The sequence below is a fragment of the Plectropomus leopardus genome, chromosome 23 (genome assembly GCF_008729295.1).
Source record: "Plectropomus leopardus isolate mb chromosome 23, YSFRI_Pleo_2.0, whole genome shotgun sequence".
Lineage (NCBI taxonomy): Eukaryota > Metazoa > Chordata > Actinopteri > Perciformes > Serranidae > Plectropomus > Plectropomus leopardus.
Genome location: NC_056485.1, coordinates 17,351,069 through 17,367,974, shown reverse-complemented (window position 1 = coordinate 17,367,974; position 16,906 = coordinate 17,351,069). Strand labels below are relative to the sequence as shown.

Sequence of the window (16,906 nt, the reverse complement as noted above, 5' to 3'; positions counted from 1 at the left end):
GACAACAGAGCATCGTTGCAACTAAAAGCATTGCTGACCACAGAAAACAGTCTTATTATTAATATTTGCACACAGAAAATCAAGCAGTAAAAGAGATTAATATATATTCCCACATTCACTAATGTGGGGCAAAAGTTTTATACATATACGTCAGCTGCGAGGTCGAGTGAAGGGCTATTTTTACACAAATTTACTTTTTGTCTGGCTCAAACTCGGGCTGTTTATGTGAAAGAGTTTGAGACAGTCGAGCTGCAAACACGTATTTATAATAAAATTACATGTTGACAACATAAATTGGCTTTTTTGTGTGTTTCGAGGATATTTTTGAGGATTAATGTGTTGTTTACTAGAAAAATCACACACCAAAGTGGTTGTTTTGGGACAGATTTTAATTAGAATAATACATAATGACGTCCTTTTCCCTCCCTGTCCTCTCTTCCATCCATAAATATTTACATAAACCATGATACTGTTCATTTTTGAGTCTGATCTATCCGATAGTGTCCTTCCACGGCCTCGCTTTGCCACTCGCTGGCTTGGCTTTCACTGATGCTGCGGCTATAGGCTCAGTCTGCTTAAGGGGATTGTGGGTAAAAGTCTGCCTCAGCGGACCTGCGGAGAGAAATGAGAAGACGTAAAAACAGTTCAGTGCACAAGCACACAGTGTCGAAACATTGAGACAATCAAATAACAGATTTTTTTATGATAAACAGGCAAAAAATGATACAAAAACATGTTTATTTGTTGCTAAACTAAAACTGTTTACTTTTCTTATCAATTTATACGTCAGATACATTCTTAAATAATTAATCATTTGGTCAAAAATATGTGAGCAACAAGTGACATCCTCAAATGTCTTTTTTTTTTTTTATCCCAAAAATATTAGGAAAATAAAGAAAACCAGAAAAAGTTCACATTTGAGAAGCTGGAAGCAGCAAACTGATTTTAATTTTTAAAAAGTGCTGTTTCCATCCAGTTTTATTTCATTAATAAAACGCAACAAAACAATTCAAAATTAGTCTCAGATGGCTTTATAACAAACGCCACCATCTGTCTTTAGACCCTTACAGCGAATCAGGAGAAACTACCTCAAAATAAACGAAAAAATGGAAGAAACCTCAGGAGGGATCCCCCTCTAAGGAAAAAAAAATGTGCAACAGATGCCGTGCGTACAGAGCGATTACTCTGTCAAAGAGTAAGTGATTCAATGAGAAATAATCAGTTTCACTCCGAATATTAAAACAAAATTAAGTGCAACTCATAACTGGAGATGCTGTAAGAAGATTAATTTTAGAAAGTCATCCACATTTGATCTTTAATAAACTTAAATACAAAGCTTCAAACAATCATATTTGAATCTTTTATCAAAGTTTTACAGCTTTGTGGACTCAAAAAACACCTGAAAATAGTCAAAAATCTGGAGCTGTAGTCAGTGTTCACATCATAACCTGACCAAGTACAAACTGAATATTATGCAAGAAGCATTTTCTTAGGTTATGTCAGGTTTATTTTTCAGAAAATTAATTATTAATTTTCTCTACACAGCTTCAGTCTCACAATCCTTGTTAATAATCTGTTTTTTTAATCGTCTTATTACTGCAGCAACTCGCTAAGGCCACAGGGAGGCGCCCCTCTTCCATTTCTACATCAAGCCCTCACAAACTACACTGCACACACTGCAGAAAAAAAACATTATGAAACATTAGTCAAGAAAGTTTTTTAAGGTGCAGTACATACATTTTTAGAGCCACTAATCCAATAGGATGTTTTAAAATTCCAGTAACTCTGTATTAAAAGATTTTTATATATATTATGATCATTTTCTAACATTTATTCAGTCTCATGCTGATGTGATTTTTCACCAGCTCAAATTCAACTTTTGCTTCTCTGCGGCTGAAATAAAGTCAGGAATTAAAAGTGAAACTAATGAGTTTGTGGTCAGACTGACCTTTGGCGGCGAGGTCCAGATGATTTTTGATTCTTCGCTCCCTCTCTTCCAGCTGCTGGGCCAGCTGAGCGTTTTTCCAGCCTGGAAAAGAAAAAAAACAGTTAAAAACTAGACAAACAGAAATAATCAGCGTTGCACTGAGATGTACGTTTAGACACCGACCTTTCTTCATACTTTTGAAGAAGCCGTCATTTTCGGGCAGCGCGGTGGCCGGGTGTTTGATCCTCTCGGGGATCTTCAACTTCTCTCTGACCAGAGGGTGTCTGAGCAGAGCGACTTGACCCAAAGAGAAGCAGTTGGAGGTCAGCCAGTACGTGAACACCGCCTGAGATTTGTTTGAGAAGAAAGGGAATTTAGACGTTGAATGTACAGATCTGTGAAAAAAACTCAGGCCACCTTAAAAATTGGTATTTAGCAAGGTTATAGTGATCATCCAGAAACAAATGACAAAAAAAATCACTCTGGTTTGGCTGAAATAAACCATTAATTCACCAAGTTAGATGTGATAATGTGCTGGCTTTATACACACTAAAATTACTTTTTTTATTATTATTATTATTATTATATGAAAAATCGATTATATTTGCAACCCATCTGCACAATAATCACTCACTGCATAATAGAAGTAATTGCCCACTCCCAATTAATATTTGAAATTACTGCACCTGAACTGTAATTTTACTACTTTTATTTATACTTATCTATTTTTAATTTTTTTTTATTCTTTTGTTTGTGTATTTGCATGTCAAAACAGCATTTCAGAACTGTCTATGTCCTGTTCATATGGCAGAACTGCCAATAAAGTTGACTTTGACTTTGAAAAAAAAGAGTGTAGGTTGAAAAATACCACAGTTGCCTCTCTACTTATTTTATTTTATTTTTTTGATTTATTTAAGGACACCCTGGCCCCTTTTTTCTCCCTTATTTATTTGTTCATTCAATTTTATTTTATTTATTTATCTTTTTATACCATTTCTTATCTGTTTATTTATTTATATTTCCTTTGTAGAAGATTGAAAGGTCTGTTTATTTGATTTTGTTTTTGTGTGTTCACATAAATAATAAAAAGAGAATTAAAAAAAATACCAGAGTTACCCTTCATAATGTCTTTCCTCAGTGTCAAGTCAGGTAAAAAAAAATAAAAATAAATGATTTGGGTGATTGGCAGACTGACCGTGGGGAAGTTGATGGTGAGGGGGAGGATGACGAAGGGCATGATCCTGAAGACGGTCTTCATGGCTCGCAGGTTGGGGTTGTCGACACCAGACTCTGCACCCAACTACAACAGACAAAATAAAAATGTTTGGACTATTAAGGAACAGCAGGATGACATTCAGCAGTTTAAAACAAGATTTTAACATCATAAACTCCTGTTGAACTCATCACTGAGCTGTTCTGTTGTTCTGGTCGGCACTGAAACGTTAAAATACAGATTAACAGGGTTTTACAGTCACTATGACCTTTTTTTATTTTAGGGTGAGCTGTGTAAAAGCTGGCTGACCTCCAGAATGAAGAACATGGTTCCAGTGACGGCCAGCGGCAGGATATAAAAAGGATCTGCAGCCGTCAGGTCTGTGAACCACAGCAGGCCTCCTGTCTGCAGGCTGGGCACCGGCAGATACGCCATCTTCCTCAGAGCGATGAAGAAAGAGACAAACACTGGTGCCTGGAGGGACACACAGAGATGTGATCTGAGAAACAACTTCCAAATCTCACAACATAATTCAAAAATAATACACACGTTTTCTCTAGTTTTAAACTGGTTAAATTTTACAAAGTATATATTTTTAATTGGTCAAAATTCTTCACCTATACAAAAAATGGAGGAAATGTTTATGAGGTGCACAAAGAGAAACATGAGTGAAACATTTCTTTTTTCAATATTTTGCACATGCATAACAAATCTCATGAGGTTGCATTTATTTCATTCAATCTTGTCTTTAAAAAAAAAGGCTAATTTATAGAAACACAGACACGAACATTAATCCTGCTTATGTAAATTAGATTTTGAAAACTTGAGATGTATGACAATGTTAAAGCTGAAAACAAAGAGCTGATATGATGCTGTGCTGCAATATCAAAAATAAAACAGCACATTTGTGCTGCCTGGGGCTGATTTTTATTGTCGATGAAAGAACGGGGTTTTGCTCGCTGCTTTTGTGTTGTTGAGTGTTGCAATTTTTTGCAAAAGCGCCCTGAACACCTGGAGATAAAAATCTTCTGTTCAGAGCAGGAAGTGCCTGAACTGAGAGATAAGCTTTCTGCGGTGGTGATGACGACAAGTAGTAGAGTGTTAAACTAACATTAGCTCACTTTCATCGTCGCAAAATACATCTAAAAACTTCAGATTGTCCGTTTTCTAAGCAGATTTCAAGTTTCAGGTCTGTGAGTTTACTTTCAAAGTACAATAGGGATTAAGCGTAAGATAGGTCTACTCAGCGGTTGTCTAGCAACAATTAAAAAAAGACGCAGCAAACTGCATGAAGCGCTCTGTTCGATCGCAGCGGAATTAAATAAAAACAGGTAGCGAGGTGAACCTCGTGTTTTGTCTCAGACAAACTCACCTGCACCAGAGGAACCAGGAAGCCTCTGAGAGGATTCACATCGTGCTTCTTCTGGAACAAGTTCAGGTCGGTGTAGGCTTTGGCAACTGTAACATGCAAACAAGACAAGCACACACACATAAACATCTAAAAAAAGAACTGAAAGATAAATGCAATAAAAAAAATGATGGAAGAAATTTTACATTCAAATTTGTTTCCACTCTGTTTGGCCTCGTTCATCCTGCTGGTGAGTTTGGTCATCTCGGGCAGAACATTGTTCAGCTTGACGGCCTCCCTCTGGCCCTTCACTATGACCGGAAACACGGCCAAACGAGCCAAAACTGTTCCTGTGCCACAGCGAGGGGTTAACAGAAGCAGGAGAGGAGGATGAGAAAGGACTCAGGAAATACAGCATACATGAAATGCTTTAAATAAGACTCCACTCAATTCTTCTGAGCCAAAATAATATTTCTATGATTCACAACGTATAACAAAAACAGAGCAGTATAGTGCTTTACTCCAAATGTTCAATATATTATTACAGGACACAAAGCTTTAGAGCTCCCAAATTCGGGGAGTGACATCTGACAGTTCAGTTGGCTTGTAAGTTAATTTATTTCATGTATTTTTTTGAGCCAAAGAGAAAACGTGTCATATTATTATATCAATGCTGTTATTCATGCATCTTTGGGTTGTGCAAAAAACAAGAAATTAGAGGACGTCATCTTGGTATTTGGGAAACACTGATGATTTTTTGTTTTGTTTTTTTTCCCTTATTTTTTCTTTATTGTAATTATTCTCAATTAATTTAATTATTTTTTGCCTTTTTTTTGGTATGTTACTAATAAAATAATAAATAAAACAATGAAAAGAAAGTGTTAAATTCAAAAATCAATGAAATCTACTTAAAAATAAATAAATATAATGATCTTAATTGCAGCTCAGTTTGACATATTGATTTATATTTTGTGCTGCTTACCTACTACAATGGCCCCCCACCAGGGCAAACCCAGATCCACGTGCATGAACTCTAACAAGTTCTGGATCAGGCCCACTGGTGTGTGGCCGGCCAGTCCCAGCTCTGCCAAACTGGTCTCTGTGGTCGCAGCCTGCAGGACCTCCACTGCAGTCGGTGCAGCGTCAGACACCTGCTCGATGACTGGCTGTGTTAAAACAGGAGCAGGGTCCACGGATAAAAGCTCAGGGGAGGAATTCAAGACTGGAGGAGGAGGAGGAGGAGGAAAGATGTCGAGCACTGGTGCCGCCGCCGAAACTGTTTCAACTGGTATCTGAAATAAATAAATGAAATTTGAATCACATTATTTAAGTAAGACGGTAACTAAAAGTCTCAGATAGATGATTTAAAGTCTGACGTCATCTCAGTCACCTGTTCAGTGATTGGTTGTGTGATGATGGGGGCGGGGTCAGCGGGCAGAGAGACGGAGGAGGACTCCAGCACTGGAGCTGCCGCGCCGCCATCCTCAGGTGGGATCTGACAACATCAGCAACAACAACAGCTGTTTGACTTTGATATTTCAGCATTCAGGCATCAAAAAATGTCAACATGACTCAATTCACTCGGACAGATTTTAATATTTTCCTTCTTCAGACTATAAAACTAAATGAAGGTAAAACTGAAAGTAAAAAAACCCAAAACATATATTTTCAAGGCAAAACAAAAAGTCTGGATAAAAACAGATTTCAAATGTCAAAAATAACTCCATAATATAACTCCTCTGTGTTTTAAACAGATACTACTAATCGTATTCGGGGTCTACAGATTTATCGGCCTGGGCGATTATCGGGGCCGATATTTGGCATTGTGCAGATTATCTGTATCTATGTTTTATTTTAGTGATTGCTGATCACATTAATTAATTTGAAAGTACAAAGAAAGTGTCAGCATGGGAGGAACTTTTACTTTGTAAAGCTATTTTTATTTATTCATTTTTAATTAAATTTTTCACTTGACTCCAAAAAAAAAAAAAAAAAATGCTGTATATGTTGAAAGTTTCAGTTTGGATTTAACATTTGCTAAAGGCATTTAAACAAAGTTTTGTGTTGGAGTTTGTTATCTTACAAATTCAAAATATTGACAGAGAGATTTTCGTTTTTATTGTAAATGCGAATCAGTTCAAAATATTAGTTATCTGTCTCATTAACTACTAATAATCGATATCAAACAAAATTGGTCGACCCCTAAATCATATCATCAACATTTCGCTACTGATGAATAAAGAAACAGAAACAGGTAAAATTCTCCAGCAAACTAAAAACTGCAAAGGTTTTATTTAATATCGCAATAAATATTCAGCTCAAAGGGTTAAAAAAACTAAAAGGATACTCTCTCTCCTTTAGATTTCTAATTTCAGAGGAGCCATTCACTGACAGCAGCTTTGCCATCAGACTGATCACCTGTACGCCATCTCACCTGTGAGCTGTTGTGTCTGACGGCCACGGCGTTCACCCACAGGAACTTCCCCTGATGCCTGCGGCCCAGCAGAGTCCTCGCGGCAGGACCACGACATTCAAACACTGTGTGGAGACCGGACCTCTGGAGCGACCGCTGTTCGTGAGCCAGAGGGACAGAGTGTCAGCCATGAACACACGTTACACAAACTTTGTCTTTTAAATGCGATTTTACATTTTTTTCTTCATGTAAATGAGCTATAAAAAAAAGAGAGAGAGACAGAATCAACACATAACTATCATACAACAAGGGAAAAAACATGGGGAAACTATATATAGATTTAGCATATATTTATAAATGTATTATTACAAATGTTACACAGACTTTGTCTTTTAAATGCAATTTTAATTTTTTTTCTTAAAATAAATTAGAGAGGCAGAATCAACACAAAACTATCAGATGACAATGGAAAACTATGTCGATATTTATCAGATATTTATACATTTATTATTAGTAGTATTTTTTTAAAACTAATTTCAGGAATTTTCTATTTAACTTTTTACTAATTTATTACTATTTTGTGAGCCAATTTTTGTTACTGTTTTAGGAAGAAAAAAACATTTTTTGCTATTTGTGTCAATTTTGGTTAACGTTTTTTTGGAGGAAAATAAACCAGTTAGCTCTGGTTTCAAGGGGTTAAGTTGAACTTTCAGGACTCAACAGCTGAGTTTGGACTCACAAGCTCAGCTCGTTTAGTTTTAACCCTTAAACCACAGCTAAAATACTGGTAAAGTAACAGCCCCGGTGTCTTTCCATAAGAAGATATGTTGTTGTTATTTGTTGACAAAGCTAACAGCTGCTAGCTGGTGAAGTACCACAGATGTACATTTCAATAACGTCAATAAACTCCTGATTTAAACGCGTTTCAGCGCTTATAGCTTCACTATACACACTGTTATATATAAGAGACATGTTGATGAATATGTTATATTGAATATCAGAGGACTGTGTCTTCACTGGACAGGTTGTCTCTGTCAAAGTCAAACAGAAGACATGCACTCAGCAGCGCAGCGAGGATGCTAACCGGCTAGCTGGTTAGCCGCGTAAAGACGCTGTTTGTGTCTTTGTTTAAGAAGCAGACACAAAAACACAGATGTCAAACTGTGAAGGAGACCTACGTGGGTCCAAATGTCTGAGAGGGGACGGCTGCCTCGGCTCGGTTTTCCAGTCTGTCTCAGGAAACATCTTGCTAAGCATCCCGGAGTCACCCCACTCCTGATGGCAGCCATGCTGGAGAATAATGTCTGCTACGGAAACAGAGAAGGGTCAATCCTCCCGACCAGCCGTTTGCAACATGTTTGGATTTTGCGTTTGTTTAAACAGTGTCATTTTGTTCAAACACAAGACACTTTCAGTTATAATGCATTTTGTATTCATCAGTGATATTTCTTAAAATTCACAATTTATACAGTTTTAAAATGTTTTTAGCCGATATTTTATGTTTTTTATGATATCTGTTGTTAGGGACTTTTTTTTTATTTATCAGAGGAGAGTGGGTGATTACTTTTTATATTTATTGTATTAGTATTTATTACTAACAAGAACAAGAGCTAAGGGACTGTTATTTATTAATCTGGGTGGGGGTTGTGACTTTGTTTTTTATGGTCTTGTCATGCATGCTGGTGAGTAACATTTCTAATTTTTTATCAGCTTTTAAGCAAGACATTATCAGCAAGTGGTTATGATAAAATATCAAATTTCAGGCACAGACATTTGATTTATTTATTTATTATTTTTTACCAAAGTTTACCTCACAAGGATACATTTAGGGATTGTCTGAATGATGTAAAAGATTTTAAAGAGAAACAGTGCCATGACACTGATTTTTTATAAGAGGTAAAAAATTAAATGACAAAAAATAAAATAAATAAATAAATAAAAATATAGGTCACAGGTGGACAAGAGGCGAAGGTCTTCTTCTAATAAAGGTAAAATAGTTTTTAAAAATTGCAATAAATAAATTAATAATAAATAAAATTACATTTGACCCCAGGAGTTCATAGCTTCAGAAGCACCATTAAAAATAACATTTAATTAGATGCAACTTAGATGGAAAACCAAACTAGTCTGTCCAGATGTCACATGAATTGCTGTAAATGTGTGTCAGACTGAAAGTGAAAATCAAATCTTAGCCACATACGAGGGACTACTATCTTTGTATTTATTCCTCCTAACTGGGTGGAGGCTTGCTGCCTCAACTGTGAAATATTATCAGTATCTCTTTGACTCACAGGAGTGAAAGATTTATTTCCTGTTACAAAATGTTCTGTCAAACTAGGCCGACATGATATGAACTCAGGTGAGGTTAAACCAGAATAAACCTGAACACGGTGTCACAGAGCTGAGTTGTCAATACCAGACTCTGCGATCAAGAGAAACTAATAAAGTAACATTTAAATGTTCATAGAATGACACGAGAACAACATATTTTCACTATTTTCTTGTAACTTTCTGTTGTTGTGGTTGTTGTTTTGATTCTGTGCTCTGCGCATGAAATCTGTTGCATGTGTGTCCATAAAAGAGACCCCTCCTCTGTTGTTTTTTCTCGAGTTTAATCCTTTTTATTCCCCCCAATTAAAGCAGAATTTTTTTTTTTTTGTAAACTTGAAAGTTGTCTCAGTGTTTTATGGCATGACAATCCTCCACAGGACAATGCCAGGTCTCCTCTGCCATCATAACCCATGACTTAAAAGAAAAAAGAAGACTGCGCGTTAAAGGACATATTTAAGTATTTTTATTGACATACATTTTCTTTTTTTAGTTTGGTACACTGTGAAAAGCACAAAATTTAATACATCAGACATTAATCGAAGCACCTATCGGTAAAATAAGAAAACACATTTAGAAGTAGAATTAAAATATAGAAATAAAGACTTACATTTTGAAATTATTTATTCACACAATTTCTCATCTGAAAATAAGTATCACATTCGGTGCCATCTTTTTATATCTCTTAACAATTTCACACAAAAAAAAATTCAAACAAAATGTTTAAGATGAATACATTTCTTTAGCTGCATGAAAAATTTATCATTCAGTCTGCAAATAATCAGCAGAATATAAATGTTATCTTGTTATTCCTCGACTTGACATTGAAAAACATTTAAAGTGAATTTCCACTGCGTTGCTTTCTATATATACAGGCTGACGCAAATAATCAAAACTTGTAATCTTGTAATGAGAGCTTCTCTCTCATTATACCGTTTACTTTTGCTGCTGTTCACACAAAAACAATCTTAAAAAGACGAAGCGATGAATTTTACATTCCCAAAAACATAAGAAAAAAAAGGCATCTGTTATATAGACTGAACAAGCAACAAAGTGTGTATTTTGTCTTAATCTGACTCTAAAGTCTGGTCTGCGTTTTTCCGGCTTTTAAAAGAAAAACAGCCGATAGTTTTTTTCTTTTTGTTTTTTTCTTTTCTGTGTTGCTTTCGACAGGTAATAAACTGCCACCATTGTTTTCGGCTCTTCTCATGTTTACCACTTTTGTCCTCTGCATGGTTTATTTCAGCTGCTTCTTCTGTTTCAGAGACTTTTGTCTTCTTTTTTGGAAGTGAAATAATTTGTGTCTCGCTCTCTCTTTTGGTTTGGCGTCGCTGTGGCTCTTGCAAAGGGGACTCATTCAGATTTAAATTGCGAACCCCTGTTACCAAAGTCTCCTGCTGTATGGTTTCCTCTACAATTTTTATTTTTATCTTTCTCTTACCGCGTCCTTCAATACTACGAGTTTCTTTAATTTCTGTATTTACATGTGTTTTTGGCGTCTTTAAACCATGTCTTCCTTGCGCTGTATTATCAGTGTGTCTTTCTGTTGTTGTCTCCTGTCTCATCTCGTCTCCCTCGCTCTCTGTCCTGCCTCTGCTTTCTGGCAGTTCTTGCCGTCGAAAAGAAGAGCCTGCTTTGCTTTGAGGATGTTTATTATCTCCTTTGCTTTGCTTCTTTTCGTCTTGTTTGTCTGCACTAATTATGTCTTTATGTGTTGAATGTGTAACACTGATTTCCTGCTGTGATCTGCTCTGTTTCACATCATCGAATCCTCTCTTGTCCTCTACATCTGCACTCAAGTTAGGATTTCTCACTGATGTTTCTTTCCTTTGTGCATCATCTCTCATTTGTTCCTTGTCCTCCTTAACGTCCCTCTTATCCTCTCTAGGTTGCTCGTGTCTTTTATAGTTGCCTGTGCTCCCCTGCTCACACCTCTGATCAACTTTAGACACTTTCTGCTCAGCCTCACCAACTCTTCCCCTGACCTGAAACTCAGGATTGCAGAGGTCATATTTTGTCAGGAGCTTTCGGCTCCCTGACGTGATCCCCCTTTCACGAGCTCCACTTTCCCCTTCTTTGTCTACCTTCACATGGAGCTCCGTCTTCAACCCATCTCCCTCTCTGTCCACATGAACAGTTTTAAGGCAATAATGTTCAGTTTTCTGTGCATCCCCATGATCTCCATGCATGTTCTGTCTAAAATCATTAAATCTGTAATCTACATGCTGCTCTGCATCCCTGTCAAGGTGTTTTGCTGAAGCTTCCTCTGTCCTCTCTGACTGTTTGTCACCTTCCATCTTTCCACCCTCGTCTCTGTTTACATCCACTCTTTCCTCATCTTCCTGCATGTCAACACAAACATGAGGATGAGCATATCTTGCATGTTTGTTGCTTACTTCCCATTTAGGACTCTGATCACTATACTGATTATACATGTCATGTCCCTCCTGCCGTCTCCTTTTTTGTCTATCATTTTGTCCTACAGTGTCATTGTCCTGATCGTTGACACCCTCAAGCTGAGTTTCTCTCTTTTCTGGCTGATCATCCGACTCAGCATTTCCTTTCATGTCCTCCTCATCATCATCACCTCTCTGTTTTTCGACCTGAGCATCCTGAGGATGATAATATGAGTCATTTCTTTCCTCATCACCCTCCTGATGATTTTTTGATAAGATCTGACTGACATTAACTCCCTGATCCTCGACATTATGGTCTGATGGCAGCCCTATTTCTCCAGAACGAGTTCTGATGTCTTTATCTCCTGTTTCTTCATTTGTGTTGATGGAAGCAGCTGCTGCATGTTCATTACTCACTTCATCTACCCACTCAGCCTCCTTTGGCTCTCTCTTCTTTTCACCATCCTGATTCTGGTCATAGACATCACTGTCGGCAGGTGGGAAGCCTGCAGGAGTTGACATCTCCCCAAATTCTTGAGGACAAGTGTTGGCAGCGTGCACTGGAAAATAGGTGTAAAATCAATGCAAAGTACCAAACAATTTAAAGCAGCCATAAGTGAACATAGTAAACATGTTTGCCATCTTACTTTTCTTTTTTCTGTAGAAGAGAAGATAAGCGTCGTGGAGTCTATGAGAGAAATGTGCAAAAGAGAATGAGGTAATTTTCAATATTGTAAAATGCCTGTATTTCACACAGAGGCTTTCTGTTGTACATCCTCACATACATGCATATGCAGGTATGCATGCATGTGCACACACAAAAAATAATAATAACTTCACTTATTCACAGTACTTTGAAAAACAAAAGACAGAGGTGATAATGACAGATGATAATGGGAAAAAGAGATAGAAACAATTAAAAAATAAAAATAACAGTAACAACCCATATCAACAAGAGTGAATGCAAATCAAAGAATACAAGCAGTAAACATGGAAATAATCCTAAAAATAACATTAGAATAAGAGAATAAAAAATAAATTAAGAGACAAATTAAAATGGATCAATTAAAATGGACGACAGGGTTAAAAAGGGTTACTTCTTGTATTTTTTTTCTTTTACCTGCAAATACTGTAAATCATCATCTTTTTTAATTAATTAATTTTAATTTATCAATTATTTCAAGTAATTCAAATATGCTTATATGGTATATTCAAGCAAATTAATTTAAAACTTAATAAAAAATAACCGCAAAAAAATGTTTGGTGCCAATAAAAAGGAGTGCCTAAAACTTACTTTTCAAAGTTGTCGACCTGGAATGGCTGATAATGAAGCTGTGGATGAAACGAATAACCAAACATAATGTGATTATTCAGTTTTTTCACCGTAATATTTCAGTTTTAACAGCAAAGGAGTTAAAGAGATCAGTCTTACCAATGTGACCATGGTATCATTGAAGTTATACCATTTGTCATCATCCTGAGATTTGATTGTTGCCGTGTAATGTCCACCTCTAAGACTGCCAAAATGTTCAATGACCGCATACAGCTCATATGTCTGACCCTAATAATAGAAAACATGACAGATATTATTATTGGTAATGAAAAAGAAATGTGTCATAATATTAAAATATACTGGATACAAACCTCTGGTATCTGTAGGACGTAGGGAACATCCACAGTGCAGCTGATTTTGACATGAGTCATGTAATCGTAGTTAAAGTCAAACCTCTTCAGCAGCAGCATCAGGACGTCTGGGTGATGCTTTATTACACATTTCTGAAATAAAAACACGTCGCCGACATGTATTATAATGTTTTCATAATGTACACTTACTATCAGAGTTAACGCACATAAATCAGAAATATGTTTTGTCAATACTCACAATTGTAGCATCAGATTTTGCATCACACTCGTCACAGTACATCTGGTTTTCGCCGCTGAAATCCGAATCTCTGAAAAACTCCGCAATACCATTCACCTTAAAAAAAACCGCACTCGTCATTTTTGCATCTTAAATTAGCTCAGTGAAAGACGTCCTGCAAACCAACCACTATAATAAATGTTGTTTTTGTACATTTCTGCAAACTACTTGTATATTACATTTCTAAATTTTATACATAGCAGGTATGTTGAAACTTTACATTTCTTCACGTTTCAGCTTTTTAAATTTTATGTTGTGACAATGCTATAGTTTGGTTTAGGCAACAGAAAAAGTGTTTAGGGTACAGAAAACATAATGTTTTGACAGAAATATCTGGTTTGGTCACTACAAAAACAAAACAGGACAGGATGCATATATATATATTTTTTTAAATCTTGCTCTGGTTGCCACAAACATGGCTGGAAAATCATAGCTGAAAAGGTCCCGAAATTCGAGTCATTTCATTCTTGAGTCAAAGTGGACTTTGGTGCCAAATTAAAATAAAAATCCCTTAAGATGTTCTTGAGATGTTTTAAGACCCTTGACCACCAACATTTTACCCTGAGATACTGTGTGCGCAAGAATAAGACAGACGTGGTCAAAGTAACCTTGACCTTTTGTGTATGATTGCTAAAATCTAACCATTTCATTGGCTCGTCCAAGTGAATGTTTGTGCAAATTTGGAGACATTTCATCAAAGTGTTTTTGAGATATCATGTTTGTAGAATGAGATGAATATGCAAGGTCACGTTGACCTTGACCTTTCACCACCAAAATCTAAGTTCATCGTTGAGTTCAAGTGAAGATTTGTGCCAAATCTGAAAATAAAATCCCTCAAAGTGTTCCTGTGCCATCACATTCACAAGAATGACACAAATTAAGTTACAGTGACCTTGGCCTTTGACCTATGACCATGAAAATCTAATCATTCCATCGTCAAGTCCAAGTGGACATTCGTGCCAAATTTGAAGAAATTCTGAGATTTTGTTGCTACAAACACAGCAGGACATGTCCCAAAATCTCATTAAAAAAACCCTCTTATGTCGTCATAAACATGGCTGGACACATCCTGAACTCTTGCTCAAAAACCTTTGCTTCTGTAGCGATAATGTTCCGAATTTTCCTTAAAGAACACCTGCTTTTGTCATCTGTCGACAACTTTAACATATCTATGATTCGCAGAAATGTGCCAACATTTTATTCTGGTGAAGGGGGCGGTGTCCTAAAAGATCTCTGACCTACAAACTAGTCTGCGTTTAGTTCACTATATCCCCTGCCAATAAAAATATACATTATATTTAACAGGATATGAGCATCTCACCACATTGTAGTTCTCATGGTAAAAATCCACCAGTGGAAGAGGAAGAGACCAAAATGCTCCATCATCCTCTTTCTCAGTGCAACCTGCAGAACATTTGGTCCTGTGTGTCAACAGTCCGTGGAAGATCTGAAAGCACAAAAAACGGACTAGTGCCCAAGTATTTTTCATTTAATGTACAGAATCCCTTCAATATTTAAGATGTCTTCTTTACCTGAGATGCCTTAGAACTGGTCAGACCTAAAATCTTCTCAAAGTACTCTGCAGCATCTTGCTGTTCGCACACTGAAAGAAGGAAGCCAAAATTAATGTGTATTTCTTCAACAAAATAAAGGGAAAAAAATACATATTTGCTTTTGCTCAATTACTCTAAATTATTAAATATATTCTCTCCAAGTAGGGCTTAAATGATTGTCTGTTAGTATTACTACTACATAAAACCTTAATGTAAACTGATAAAATGTGGTCCTCACAGAGCCCATCTGAAGGCTCTGCTGCTCTGTGTGTTAACACATACTTTACCTCTGTTGATGCCCAGCTTTTTTGTGATTTTATAGGTGTAAGCCGTTTGTCCTTTTAAGTCATCAAATAAGGATTTAAGATGACAATCCATACAATCACGTTTTTCACAGGTGTGTCTACAAAAAGTGAACATATGGCAGGCATGAGAGATATAAAGTGCACTGCAGCCTAAATGAAATTTAAAATTCATTATATGGCATGAAGTTGGACCTACTTTTCAACAGCTTCTCTGAAGTCTTTGGTCATAAACAGCACCTGCAGCACACTGTTCAAGTAACATGTTGCGCCCTGGTTTAACAGGCCATGGTATGTATTGCCTGTGGGGAGGAGACCATTAAAGGCTTAGTTAAGATTTTTTTAAAATAAATAAATAAATAAATGATTACATTTAAAAAAAGATAATGATAAAACAAAATAATAAAAAAAAAATGTACCACCTTAAAAAAAATGACTAAATAAAAAATAAAAATAAAATAAATAATATCAGCAGCCCCGCACAAGTGCCTAGGATTTTAGGAACATTTCTAAGACTTGTTAGGATGTTTCTAGAATTTTAGGATATATCCATATTTTAGGATATATCCATATTTATACATGTTAACATCCATATGTATTTTAGTAATATTTATACATTTTAACACCCATATGTATCTTTAACCAAACATTTAGTTTTTAACAATATGTATACATTGTTTACAACATATATGTATTTTTACCCATATTTATCCATGCTAAACACACTAAGAAAGTTTTAATATCCTGATGTCTAAATAAAATTTATTGAGTGGGACTTTTTATGTGGCTAAAATACATTTTGCCACTGGCCCCCATCCACTGAAGGACATTGCTTAGCTTCTGTGTCCAACACCAGCCTGTTTCTGCAAACTGGGAGTGTTGCCAATGATATCTACTGTTTGTAACACACTGACTAATGTATTAGTATCTCATACAAACCCACTGCAAAAAATCAGAACTATACCGTTAATAATGCACAGAAATGTATATACTATTAATGACAAACCGGCCTTACAGCTGATCATCTTACCTGAAGAAGCCAATACATTGTTGACATACTGAACACCATTTTCGAGGTTATTCATTTTGATTCCCTCGATGCGCTTTTATCAGTCCGCTTCCACGCTGTCAGCTGCAAAGGGGGATTTTGACACTTGTTGAAAATAAATCAGTCGTTTTGGAAACGAACACAAATGCAGAAAAATGAGCGCCTACCTTCAGTTGTTTCACAGTTGAACAAGTTCTTGTCTCCGATTTTCATCGGCACACACAAACAGCATCTTTTTACTGTAAATTACTTACTTTCTCTTTCACTTATAACAAACCTGCAGGAATGCTGCATTCAAGGTATGTCGGACATATCGGTTTCATAAATAAACGTCTCATGTGACTGACAAGAAGCCCTGTTCCAAGACACGACGCTCTTCCCTTCTCAGGGGGTGTTCTGTTCGTGTGTGTCATTGAGTGAAAAAAAACATTTTTGGGGAGAGAAAAAAATATTTTTT

At 36.3% G+C, this 16,906-nt stretch overlaps 2 protein-coding genes across 2 annotated transcripts; both read right to left on the bottom strand.

The window, feature by feature from the left end:
- Positions 1–371: 371 nt before the first annotated feature.
- On the bottom strand, positions 372–8,190 carry oxa1l (OXA1L mitochondrial inner membrane protein). Its single transcript, XM_042512084.1, has 11 exons — positions 8,080–8,190; positions 6,923–7,057; positions 5,879–5,983; positions 5,471–5,780; positions 4,695–4,838; positions 4,513–4,598; positions 3,450–3,614; positions 3,123–3,227; positions 2,111–2,273; positions 1,949–2,029; positions 372–612 (listed from the first exon to the last, which is right to left on the bottom strand). The coding sequence occupies exons 1-11, from the start codon at positions 8,188–8,190 to the stop codon at positions 491–493; spliced, it is 1,527 nt and encodes a 508-aa protein (XP_042368018.1). The 3' UTR covers positions 372–490.
- A 1,707-nt stretch (positions 8,191–9,897) lies between these two features.
- LOC121962154 (midasin-like) lies at positions 9,898–16,705 on the bottom strand. Its single transcript, XM_042512355.1, has 12 exons — positions 16,617–16,705; positions 16,432–16,533; positions 15,601–15,703; positions 15,387–15,502; positions 15,079–15,149; positions 14,868–14,993; positions 13,508–13,603; positions 13,270–13,401; positions 13,058–13,186; positions 12,920–12,957; positions 12,273–12,313; positions 9,898–12,185 (listed from the first exon to the last, which is right to left on the bottom strand). The coding sequence occupies exons 2-12, from the start codon at positions 16,484–16,486 to the stop codon at positions 10,297–10,299; spliced, it is 2,796 nt and encodes a 931-aa protein (XP_042368289.1). The 5' UTR covers positions 16,487–16,533; positions 16,617–16,705; the 3' UTR covers positions 9,898–10,296.
- Between the last annotated feature and the right edge of the window lie 201 nt (positions 16,706–16,906).

What these genes read in the sequence shown, in the direction of transcription:
- oxa1l (XM_042512084.1), bottom strand. Translation starts at nt 8,190, where the DNA reads ATGGCTGCCATCAGGAGTGGGGTGACTCCGGGATGCTTAGCAAGATGT. An exon ending in GAGTGGAAACAAATTTGAAT is followed by an intron (nt 4,599 to 4,694) that starts GTAAAATTTCTT and finishes TGCATGTTACAG; the next exon opens with TTGCCAAAGCCTACACCGAC. An exon ending in TCCTGGTTCCTCTGGTGCAG is followed by an intron (nt 3,615 to 4,512) that starts GTGAGTTTGTCT and finishes GTGTCCCTCCAG; the next exon opens with GCACCAGTGTTTGTCTCTTT.
- LOC121962154 (XM_042512355.1), bottom strand. Translation starts at nt 16,486, where the DNA reads ATGAATAACCTCGAAAATGGTGTTCAGTATGTCAACAATGTATTGGCT. An exon ending in CCAGTTCTAAGGCATCTCAG is followed by an intron (nt 14,994 to 15,078) that starts GTAAAGAAGACA and finishes TTGTGCTTTCAG; the next exon opens with ATCTTCCACGGACTGTTGAC. An exon ending in ACCATGAGAACTACAATGTG is followed by an intron (nt 13,604 to 14,867) that starts GTGAGATGCTCA and finishes GTTTTTTTTAAG; the next exon opens with GTGAATGGTATTGCGGAGTT.